The sequence below is a fragment of the Pteropus vampyrus genome, unplaced genomic scaffold (assembly GCF_000151845.1).
Source record: "Pteropus vampyrus isolate Shadow unplaced genomic scaffold, Pvam_2.0 Scaffold83, whole genome shotgun sequence".
Taxonomy (NCBI): Eukaryota; Metazoa; Chordata; class Mammalia; order Chiroptera; family Pteropodidae; genus Pteropus; species Pteropus vampyrus.
Genome location: NW_011888864.1, coordinates 4,652,784 through 4,666,012, shown reverse-complemented (window position 1 = coordinate 4,666,012; position 13,229 = coordinate 4,652,784). Strand labels below are relative to the sequence as shown.

Here is a 13,229-nt window from a genome sequence, read left to right as displayed (position 1 = left end):
CCATTATACCTGTCCACCTATCAATCCTACTCTATAGTCCTCCTAAAAAATTAATTATATAAGGCACTAGTCTTTGAAGAATTAAAAATAACTAGAGTTGTGAATTATTGATTTTATATAGAGATCCTATACAATGAAAAGATGAATTTTCACAATACTTATTTAGTTTCATAATACTTCACAAATGAGTACAGAAAAATCCCTAAATGATAATTAAGAGAAAAATATCTACATGTACATATCAGGATATTAATTTCTGTGTGCCCTTTTCATTGTATGGGGAAGAGTATGTCTTAATAGTTTTTGAGTATCAAATAATTATACACAAATGCACACACACACACACACCTCACAGTGTCCACAGTACAATCATTCTACTCTCCCCCAGTGGTAAAGTGCCCATGTGCTCTGCATTTACCCCTTTAGGTTAATGAATGATCCTTAACAAATTCACTTTGAGGTGGAATTAATGAAAATAATTCACTAATACATTAGAAGTGACTCTGGGGTTTTGCACTACCTACATTTGCAGAACTTGAGCATTATGTTTTTTTACCTTTATCTTGCTGTTCTCACCATCTCTGCCTCAAATGTAAAATTACCTTGAGTGGCTGATAGTGCAATCTACCACTTTTTTTCTAGAGTAAAATAACATTTTAAAGTACCAAATGCTTCTAGGCAGAACACTATCATCAATAGAAAATACAATTAGGTATTAAACAGAATGGTTAAGGTAATTTTAACATGCTTTTAGATCAATTCGTACACACTAATTTGCCAAATATGCAGTATTTTAGCACACCCTTGGCCAAGTCACTTATTTAAAAAATGATTAAAATATTGGGTAATTAAAATTAAGTGCTACAATGTGCTACATTCCATAGTTTTCCCTAGTCATACAAGAAACATAATGTTTAATGAAGTTGTTATTCATAAAAAATTTTAAATAATGTGATAGTTTGGTCCTGGTAGTTAATGGTATGACGAGTCTTGAGGACTTTCTAATTGGTCTCAAAGACTGATCATTGGGAAAAAAAATAAAGTCAGGATTGGCTTTTGTGGCTCAGAGAACCAAGGTATGACTGAGCACTCCTGCTTTTTAAATTATCATGTATTGCTGATATGGTTTCTTTTTTTTTATTGGTTATTGTATGAATGATGCACAAAAAATTAATAAGGTCTTTTTCTGCATTCAAATTCCTATAAGGTATTATATGATTTTTTTCAGATAAACAAAGGGGAACTATTGCCCAAGGCAATTCTTCTGTGTACCCATTTCAATGTGCAAGCCCTCTCATATAATATGATTTTAAATTAAATAAAGGTTCACTGCTATTTCTCCTGGGTATACATTTGGCTTGGTTAAGTCAATAAAATAGCTTTTTGAAGGGCTCTAACTGCATTAGGAAAATAGCTAACCCACTTATGGCACCTGTGGAACAATTTCTTAATAGTTTCCTCCTTTAATATAATATTTCACATTAGATTTATTTCTCTATAGACACTAAGTGAATGCCTCTTACCTCAACTCTAGGTCAGAGTTGTCTAGAAAACATTCAAAAGTTTAAACGTTGACTTTTCTGTTCTTAATATTGCTAGAAATATAGATTCTAGTCAATATTGAAATAAAAACCATGTAGAAGTTAGGCAAACTAGCCACCATTAAATAGTAAATGAGTTACCTAAGTCGCAAATTCTTAATACAAAAACAATTTTCCATTGTCTCTACTGATAACATTATGTCAATATTTAAAAAATTAATACTGTAGTAGATACCATGATATCTTCCAAAGTGACATAATTTTTTGTCATCATCTTACCATTTAACGCAATAGCAAAAATACGTCTTGATTACAGAGGAGGTACTTGCAAATAAATGCTCATTGTGAACACTTAATGTGCCTTCTAATAAAAACAGTTGTTTGTTCCTCATACCACAATAAATGTGTCTCTCAAGATAATATATCCTTTATCCTCTTGTCATAATTTTATTCTTCATTATCTATGAACAAGAACGATGCTGATTTCTTCAAAGCTGTGTCTGAAGGACAGCCCAGGAAACCGACACTCTTGAACCATAACAGAGTATTGCTCACCATAGAAAATAATTTGCCATGACAAAGGTGTCTTATGCACTGAGTCTAAGGTTTAGATAGTGAGAGCAAAACTATAAAAGATTCTTAGTTGAGAGACAGATGAGTTAATTACAGAAGTTTCCATTAATGGGGAGTCATGAGGATCAACCTTTGTCGATTATGCCCTCACGAAGGGCGCACACAGCCAATCTATAACACAACATCACTAAAAGCTTTTTGCTCTCATGACATAAACCAATACTTACCATTTGTCAGGTTAGTACCTTTAAGTACTAATTGTACCAGCTTAAAACTAAAGTAGAATTAAAAAAGTAAAGTAGAATAATGTTTCCTGTTTGCCCACATAACTATTTCTGCCAAATAGTGGCCTGGACCTAGGATAAATGACCAAATAAAATATTTCCACCTTGTCAGATATGTAGCAATTCCAAAGCCTCACAAAAAATATCTTGTTCTCATTCAGTCTCTGACTTTATTGGGATAGCAAATAGCAAACAATTACGATTCCTCCGCATGGGCTGAAACACGCCTATAAACAAGTGACTCGTCTCTCTTCATTTCATATTAGTCGTCAGATCTTAAAGCCACATCTAACTCCAAATAAAATTCTCAAGAGATCTACTACATCCTTGCTCAGAAGTGCATTATGTACTCTTCCATAACTTACATTCCAAACTAAGTACATTACCTTAAGACAAACAATCAACATTCAGTGAAACCCTAAGTAGCTCAGAGCACAAAATGCCTTCCACAAAGTAGAAATAGTATTCAGAGTTAAAATGCACTGTGCATGGAACTCACATCTATAGAAATTATAAGTTCCATGAGGTCAGGGGCTATGTCTGTTTTTCACCATTATTTTTCTAGGTTCTAGTATGTGTTGCATCAATATTGGTTGATGTGTAATACAAGAAAGAAAATATAGCCAATATTTTCAGTTGAATAAATGGTCATAATTCTTTCAATAATATTATAACTCTAAAATCAGTGGAAACAGAGAGGATAAAGAAGAGAAAACAATAGACATTATCAAAGGAACAATTTTTCCAATTTTTGGTATATAATATATGAAGAACAGCTAATTTGGTTTTTCGATAAAGGTTGTTATAATTCTTTCTCAGGAAAAAAGAAAAATAGAAGAGTTTTTCATATTTTTATGAATTATTTCATGAATTATTTTTCTTTATAATTCCCAAGTGACTAAGCAATGGGATTTAAGTTATTGGAGCTGCATTGCAGAAACTGAGAAAAGCATCCAATTCCTATTCAGAGGAGACCATGAACTCATGGTTCATGGATTTTCAGAGTCCTGGGATATGGTAGCACAAATGCAACCCCACTGCCAGAAGTAGGAAGAAAAAGAATTCTCTAAAAGTAAAAATAATCAGAAAGAAAACCCATCAACACAGCTTGGGTGAATGATGTATAGCTATTTCAATCATGATGTCTCTAATATATGCAAACGATTTTTAAATAGGCAGAATTTCTTCCCAAAACTTTAGCAGCTATTAAATGTTAAATCTGATTTGTCATTCACTATGGTATACTGGTCTTCTTAGAATTTATGCAGTTTATTGCAATTTTTTTCATAATGTGAAAAATGAAAGCAGATGGTTCATTCTTAAATATTGTTTATCTTTTGTTCTAGGACTTAATCTTCGGGGTAGTCTTTAAAACTTCTTATACGTAAAAATTTCTTTCACCATCTATCACCTACAAGAGGGAACAAGAGGGTATCCACCTCCACGAATACAGATTTTAAAAAATTGAAACATTTGAACAAACCTAAATTTTATTACTATTTACAGTATTTTATAATGTTTCCATCTAGAGAAAATCAGAACAAAATTACAAACTGCAAAGGTAATTTTTTCTTTTACCGTAAAAGGAAATATAAAACCAAAGCTTTTCATGCATTTATGAACATAGAGAAATAATAAAGCCCTTTCTTTATTATTATTCATGCACTTGCTTTAAAATGTTCAAGTTTAAATGATAGCAATATTTATTAGAGATCAAATTTTATTTTTTTGCCCTGAGAGTCTCTCTTAAGGTGAAGACAACATTACCACTCACCTCATTAATGCAAATGTGACCACATTAGAAGGCAGACATTGCATGTCTGAGTACTGTCTCTGTGGATTCCTCATGTTCTTTCAGGAAAGAAAAGTGTAAATAAGGGCTTTTCTGCAATTCTAACTTGGGAGATAAATAGATTCATCTTTGTTACTGATATTTAATGGTTTTCAGTGAGAAAAAAAGTGACACGCATAATAAATATTGTGAACAAGAGGGCACTAAATGAATAAATTAATAAAAGTTTCTGATAAAAATAATTCCACCTTGACAATAATCAATAAAAAATTTCAGACTGAATACTTCCTACATATCCAGGACTACTGAAGGAGTGATGAAATATACAAATATAATGGAATCATAGATTCCGAGAAAAGAGCCTTAGAATTTGTCTAGTCAAGATGCACTTCCAATGATTTCCTTCTGTCTATTAAACTTAAAGAGATTTTGGTTTGTCCGTTCGTTTTTAAATCAAAAAATTTTCATGTATATTTGAAGCCCCAATGCTTATATCACAATAGCTGCCATTGAAAGGCATATAGTAATGTTTTTTGAATGAATTAACAAATGAATTCATTAATATACACATCCATACCAAGTACTTGACTTATCCATCGCCTATATTTAATTGTCGAGTAATTATATGGAGTAGAAATGGTCTTCCACATTATTTCATGCAAACCCTTTTGCTATCAGATACATGTTTACATTTTTGTTAAGTAGATATAACGGGTTTTGGTAGAGTTAAGAAATCTGTAAATGACAGGCCCATATGCGATCAACCCTCTCTCCCTATAGAACCCAGAAAAGAAGCTCAAACGTGGGCCAAGTACTAGGGTCCTGCTGATCACCTAGGGAAGGAAATGGAAGTCTCTTCTGTCTGGAAATGGGATTTGTGTGGGAAGGCTCTGCTTAGAGGAAAACAAAATTATCCCAGAGAAAGTAGAGTTAGAAAAAATAAACAATGTATTAAATGTACATATATTTATTTCATTAGTAATTTTTAAAAATAATAAAAAAACATTCACTTCTGAAGCAACCCAGAGTTGTTGTCATTGGAAATCTGCTCTGACAGATGTCCTTGCCCTGAATCATTCCCTTCAATTCAGCAGGTGTCTTCAATTCAGACAGGCCCCAGGCTGACTGTCTCAGGCTGATTTCTCCCTTGAGCTTTATATGATAAAAATCTCTCTTTTTCAGGATTGCAAACTGGCTGTTATTGGTTTAAAATTCAAAGTCTTACTTTGTTTTTATATTTTCTTATTTCCTTTTCTCAAGTGTCAGCAAAATTCCTCTTTCTCTAAATTATCTTGATGTTCAAGGACATATTTCTTGTCCTATTCTTTGCAAATTGAGCAGAGCGATGACCACAGCCAGGACTTTTCCATATACATCCTCAAAGGCCATTTAACTTGGTCAATGGGAAAGGACGGCACTACTCAGAGTCATGTCATTCTGCTTATTTTAAGGGGCTTGAACTGGACCATGAATTTGTGCTCATCATCATCATCATCATCACCAAGAGTAAATATAAAATCATATGATCCAAAAGTCATGGCTCAGTGAGGTAGACCGATGTTTATCAAGGTATATTCCTTTAGGCACCTGCACTAGAAATGCCTGGGATACATATATGAAATTCTAATTCTTGAGGCATATAAAACACACTGAATTAGAATCTTTCAGGTTAATGATCTGGAATCTAGATATTTACAGTGCTATCTGAATAAGTCTTAGGTATGTTGAGGACTGTGAACCACTATGAGAGTATCTGAAGGCCTGATGCTTCATTCCCATATTATTAGTATCATTTTTATAAAAGCACAAGTTACAAATTTAGCTCAGTTAGTTCTCTCCTCTATACCCAGTATTCAAAACTGCCTCTAATGAATCCGTATTCTTATGTACCAAGTACAATATCTGAGACTTTTTCAAGAAATCATGTTATCTAATAATGTTCTTCCCTAATATTTAACTTAACCCATGCAGATGTTATTGACCCTATTATCTTCATCTTTGACTCACATGCAGGAGGAAAAGGAAGACAATCACCATGTGTCTTCAAAGAACAATTCTTTATTTGCACACTGTTCTTAAAACAGCTCGGAAACTTGTTTCTTATAGGATAAATGAGTTTCGTTATTATCCGGTAGTCATTCAGTGGGATTATAACTCACATGGATATCCTGTGTACAAAACCGAGTGCAGAACCTTCCTCCCCCCAAGTCCTCTCCTCCTTCTGGGTTTTGTTTTCTCAGTGAAAAGCATCACAGCTCACCCGGTTTTGAGTTAGTCATATCAGAGTGAGCTGTGACTCTGTCACCTCCCATACCAAGAAAACCAGAGTTGTTTCCATAACTCCTCAAAAAACTCTCAAATATCTCTCATCCTTTCCCTTCATTGACAGCACCAATATCTCCAGGCCCAGACACAAAGTTAACATGTATTCCTTTCTAAATTCAAGGAAAGTTGTCATTGTGGCCAAACCATAGACTGTAGAGTGCATGCTCCACCTGAAGGCATTCAGATCACACACACACACACACACGCACACACGCACGCACGCACGCATGCACACACACTTATGCTGTCCAAACGAAACACATATTTGTAGTTTGTAAGCCCTATTTAGTTTGCTCTTTTTTATTTAGCATTTTTTCCTTTTACTCCTCATATCTCCTCCCTTTCTGCCCCTGGCAACCATTTTTCAAGTCTCTGCTTCTAAATAAGTTTCACTTATTTAGATTCCACAGGTAAGATCATGCAGTTCTCTTTTTCTTTATATGTCTGACCTATTTTACTTAGTATAATGTGTTCCAGGTTTATTCATTTTGCTGCAATCTCCTTTTTTAAGGTTCAATAACATTTCATTGTATATACTCAAGAACCTTCACCTGGGCTATTGATCAAAATGATTTTCACACAGCCGCTGGTCTCTTTCTACTAATTCTCACTGTCACAGGTATAATCATTGGGAAGTTAAATACAGCCATATAGATTCCTTAGACAGCGGCATTAACCAAGCAGAACTACCATTCTAAAAGAGGAGGTTAAGGGAAATAAGTGAAAGTGGTCATGATGGAGTTAGAGGAGGAAAAGTATCTTGGGTGTGGTCAGAAGTTCCAGACTGGGCTTCATGAAGGAGGACTTTGTTTTCTCCACCTCAGAATGGGAGGCTGAAGCCGAGCTTCAAATGGATTCCAGGAACGCGATGGAGTGAGCAGAAAACATGGCCCTTCCTCCCCATTCTTTATGATGCGTCTTCCCCGCATCCTTCCCTTTGCTGCCTCCTCCTGCCATCCTCTCCCCTTCCCCTAATGCTGCCCGATGCAGCTTCCTGTGTTCACTTACTATCTCCTTTTCTTTTCATTTCTCTTTTTCCTCTTAAGCGCTCAGCATCTTTCCTACCTCAACCCCAATTTCCTTCATATACCATAAAATGGCACTAAAACTTGGATAGTTTAAAAAAGTATTCATTTTTATTGCTTATTATTAACCTAATAATAGAAAAAAAGGGATGTTTCACATTTTCTTTTGTCCAAAATGCTACTTAATTTAATTATACTTAGTCTGCCATTTCCATTTGTTTCTCAATTGCATTTTCTTTCTGGTAAGTGACCCCAAGCAGAATGACGGCATTCTTGCCTTTGTCACAATCAACTATATTCTGTTCATTGGTGTTCAGTGCTGTAGGAATTACATGAATACTTAAGGGAAATGAACTAAAGTACCATACTTGCTTCTTTATTACTATAAATGATCTTAGCCCAAACACCAAGAACGGATAATAGCCATTTTCAACCTGGGAGATATATCCAACTGAGTTATATGTGGGAGAAACCATAGGAAAACTTAATGTAAAAAAAGAAATATTTTTAAGTATAACAAGTAAAGCTTTAAAATGTGTAAATTTAAAAACTATCATTTAACATTTATAAAAAGAAATAGAAACATTCTGACCAGAAGTATAATCATGTGAACAAATGTGTGTATATTTAAGCACAATGCATAATCCCAATGAAACACACACACACACACATACACATTCTCAAAAGGTGTTGTATAGTGTATATTGTTTGTGCAGGAAAGCATGCATATAAAGTAATAGATTGTTAGATTAACAAAAGACACTGATAATAATCTCAAATTTAATATACTTCTTAAGATAAAGAAAATGACTCACTGAAAGAAATGAAGAATGAAAAACGAAAGAATGAAAGAATTTCCATTCTGAAAGGGACAGCTCTGTGTATCCAGATGAACTTGGTTTTAGTTTTGCCTCCCTCTTCCCAGGGGTCTCATTGGAGAAGAAAAGGCTGGTCCTCAGAATGAGCAGTCCTCAGATGCTACTGAGGCCTTGGCTTCCCTACAGTGGATATTGATGGCCAGTTATGGTCACTGTAACTCAGATTATTTGATTATTTGCATGCACTGCCTGGTACCAAAAGGAAAAAAAAAAAAAACACAGGAGACATGGATAGGATGTGCCTACCAGCTCTAGGATGAATGGTGAACAGTTTCCTGAGGGTGGATGTCCATAGATGTGTTTCAGAGACAGGACAAGTACCAGGGATGGATGAAGAACTCACACAATACTCCATGAGCATGGAAATACAGGTGACTAATTGTATGTGCCTTTGTATGAATAAACCTCAGGGAAGAATAGAAAGAGTTTGAGGGAAATTAGGTACCACACTATGAAAAAACGAAGCAGTTCTATTTCCATGCCCTAAACTTGAACAACAAACACAAGAGCAGATGTGAAGATGTTCCATCCTGTTTTGCCAGAGTTATGAGCTCTGCAGGAAGATGTACAATTGATAGTAGAATGAGGCAAGGAGCTCTGAGGCTTTCCTGTCTTGGAGGCCTTAGAAAATTGAGGAGGGCCAGCAACACAATTAAGACACATCAGTAAGGGACGACTGCTGGATGGAAATTGGTACCATCTTTGTAAAAGAGGATAATGAAAATATTTCTGAAAGATATGACTATAATATCAGAAAACTATCTCCTGTAGAGTAGATAACTAAGATCTTTACAGATAGACAACATTTATCACTCATTCTTAATTAAAGAACATTTCATCCCTATACGCACATTCATTGTCTATGGTTAGTTGGGTGAGTTGATGCCAGCATACAGAGGTGACAGTATCCAGGTGTTCCAGAGCTTCTGGGTTACTGCATTAGTGAAAAGGAATGCAGAACTGCTTCAAATTTCTGTAAACATCAATTTAGTGATATGTTAAGTTAGGAAAACAAAATATTTTATTTTATTCAATATTGGTTTCTGTGCCTGGGTAGTGTATTTACCAACTCTCACCAACTCTACTCTCACTACTTGGTCTAAAGCTACCATCATCTCCCCCACAGGCCATTGCAACAATGATTGCTGAGTGGTTGTTGATTATTGGGCTTTAGAATCACCCACCAATGGGCACATGAGGGAGGTAGGGGGACCCTTATTAAACTGTGGATTCCTAGGCCTACCATCAGACTAGTGAATTGAAATATCTAGAGATAATCAAAGAAATCTGCATTTTCTTCTTTTCAGGTTATTCTTATGAGCTGTATTATTTGCAAAACACAGTAGCAGTGCATTTTCTTAATTCATTTTTAAAAACTACATGAAAAGGAATTGTCTTCCTCTCAACTTGTATCACTTAGTTAAGAGACTCAGATGAAAAATTAATTTCAGGAGAACACCAGGGCATACTGCCTCCCCAGATGCCTGCTTCTAGGTAATAGAAACATTTACAACACCATTTGGAAACTCATATTCTCATAAATGTCAGCCTGTAATAAGAAAGCAATAATGAATCTTTATGGTTTTTTGGTACCTTTCTTATCTCATCATTCAGAAAAAAACAATCAGATTAAAATGAGAATTTAAATCTCAATATTAATTTAAAGTATCCAGGGAAACCTTTTAATTTTACAGATGAGAACAATGAGAGGCAGAGAGACAGGGACATGATAACACGGGCACTGGCTGTCAGGTCCAGGATCCAGGCGTTCTGAAAAAAGCCCAGGGCTTTCCCCATCATATCAGTTTCTTTTCCTTCCCTTTCTCCCTCCCCCTCTTCTCTTATATCAGAAACACGTTATGGCTTTGACTATTCTTTATCTCTGACCAAATGATGAAGTCTTCTTTCATTCATGTTTTTCTTGTGTCAGAATTTACGTGGAGGATTTTCTTAGTCTTTCAAAGTCACAGGATGTTTGGAAGAGAAAAAATAAAAAAAAAACTTGACTCTTCATTACAGCACTATAAATAGTCTAGTTGGTCAAAATATACTTCGTTTTTTTTCCTAAACATCATTTTAAACTAATTGTTTAACAAAAGTATTTCTTTGTCAATTTCTGTTCTGCAACTTTGCAGCCTGCATTCTACCTTTAAGCAAACTGTTTATATCTGGTATTAAATCTCTTGAGAAACATCTTTAAGTAAGACATTACAATCATTATGACCACAAAAGAAATGACTATTGTCATATTTAAGAAAAGATTCCACCGGGAACAAGCAGCTTCAGCGTTGGAAATGTGATTATTTACATGTCGGTCAAGGTAATTTTTTTGTCCCCCTGATGTGGAATTATCTGACAAATTGAATATCTTTATTTGGATGGCAAGGGAGTATGAGAGTTACTTCCTGAAATGCAAACAGAGGAATGTATACCTCAAGTCAAATCACTAGTGTGGTTTTCATTTAACAGGATTTACTTTGAATAATCTATTTTATTGCCTACATTTTGAATCTACAGAGTCTCAGTAAAATTGTTCCCATATTAGACACTAGTTTACACTGAGCAAACATTAAATTGATCGTTTTAAAGTGGGCATAAACTTAAAACAGATTCCTTCATTTTCCAGACTTAAATCTTTATTAACTTGTTCTTTAAATCTGAGTTTCACTGATTTTCCCAGAAGCCAATTAACTGGAGAATCAGGAGAGTAAAAGCAGAACACATTGGGTCAGATAATATGCCTGAAGTAGTGACTGAGACAAATCCTGGGGCAGGTACTGTTAAGCATATAACTGATTCCTGGGCAAGGAGGCCATATTTAAGACAGGGCAGTTAGAGCCTTCTTCATTTCTATTCTTGCTGCTCTGCTTCCATTGCACCAATACAACCAGTATTTGCGTTTTAGGCTAATACACATACTCAAGATGATATGCCCAATGTCACAACAAAAAAGTATAAGGCATCTTTTTCACGTGCAAAAAATAAAGCAAAATTTAAATTTCTCCTGACATCAAAGCATATACCAGAACACAACAAAATGATAACATCATCAACAGGAACCAAGAACTAGAGGCTATGGCAGATACTACCTCTAATAATTTTTAGGCATCTCAAAGATTACTTGGGAGAAAAAATAGAAAAATAACAGAATAAATGTCAAATCAATAAAATTGATTTGTATCGAAATAAGGCATCTTTAGAAAATGATCTTTATCTGAATCAGATTTTTCCTCAAAAGGGGTTAGGGAACTCTAGCTTGATCTTGCTCATAATATGTTGAATATTCATCTTATGCAACAGAATGCAATTTGCATAATATGAGGCCCAGGACCATCAGAAAACTCAGATGAAGTTTCCAAAATAACAAGAGAGCTTTCCACTCCATCATGAAGGGAATCCACAAGCTCACATTTTTTTTTTCTTTGACAGGATTTCCCAGATTTACTGAAGAAAACATATCAAATTTCACAATAGGCCCCAGAGAATGTTATGTTTAACTTTTGTATGTGTGTGCATGTGCATGTGTGTATGCGTATGTGTGTAATATATATATGTATGCTGACATGTAATTTTTTGATGATGGCATTTAACAACAGTTTTGATGATGGCATTTAACAAAGAATATATATGACGATGACATGCAAACCCAAATAAGAGCATTTTTCTTTGAGGCACCATGACTGTAATCTATAGATTTTTTCTCAAAGGATAGTAGAAAAAAAAATATTTTCATCTAACTCTCTATTGCTTGGACCTGTGACAAAAATAAATTCTAACTGAATTATAATTATGAATACAGCATATCTGAATGTGAATTATTTGTAAATAGTAAATATTCCAGAAGAGGTTATATAGCTGGAAAAGTGTTCAACTTCTAATATACATTAACACAAAAACAGAAAGGCTTGTTTAGAGTCAAATACAATATACATTTTGATATTAGAAGTATTTTCCCAGTAAAATATTTACACAATTTGAATTCTTATTTTTTAAAATTTATTTATTTTAATTAGTTTCAAGTATACAGTATATTGGTTAGGTACTTATATAGTTTATAAAACAATCCCCTTAATTGCTCCTTCTCTCCTCTGGTTTTCCGTCTAGCTAATATATTAATGCTAACGGCATTACCTATGCTGTGCTCCCCATCCCTGTGACCATCTATCATCTACTAATTTGTACTTCTTTAACCCTTCACCCCTTTCTCCCAGCCCTCCAATCTCCAACCCTGTCCCCACGATCACCAGATTGTCCTCTATATTTTCAGTATGTTTTTGATTAGTTTGTTATTTTTGTTCCTTATATTCTGCATATAAATGAAATCAAATCATATGGTATTTATCTTTGTCTGACTTATAATTCTTATTTTTAAAAGAACTGCTCTTTAATTTTGTTTTAAAATTCACATAAATTTTGTTTTTCTTTATAAAATACTCTTTTATAAGACACTCTTCTACTTGATAGGCTGATATTAACAAACACTGATGAATAATGAATAAACAGCTCCTACAACATTATATTAAAGATCAAATACTAAAGCAAAAAGGGCAGCATCTATAGACACAGAACTTTCTCGTTTTTGTTGTTGCTGCTATTATTATTTTGCAAACATTAAATGAAGGGCCAGTATCTTTGGCATGTTACTTACTGATGGGTAGAGGTAACCTTCTCCATTCATGGCTATGTATAACCCTGTCTTCACTCCCTGGATGGCAACAACGCGCAGTCCCACTGGTATGAGGTTGAACAGTGCTGTAAAGATAAACGTGGTCTGTCACAAATCACAAAAGGAAGTAAAGCATTGCTATCAT

The 13,229-nt window shown here is 34.5% G+C and overlaps 1 protein-coding gene across 7 annotated transcripts in view; it reads right to left on the bottom strand.

Annotated features, from left to right (window-relative positions):
• FGF14 (fibroblast growth factor 14) overlaps positions 1-13,229 on the bottom strand; it is a 580,805-nt gene that overhangs the window by 103,108 nt on the left and 464,468 nt on the right. For all 7 annotated transcript variants that reach the window (XM_023532434.1, XM_023532435.1, XM_023532436.1 and 4 more), the window contains one exon: positions 13,067-13,170. In XM_023532434.1, the coding sequence (XP_023388202.1) occupies positions 13,067-13,170 (104 nt within the window). The remainder of the gene's footprint in view (positions 1-13,066; positions 13,171-13,229) is intronic.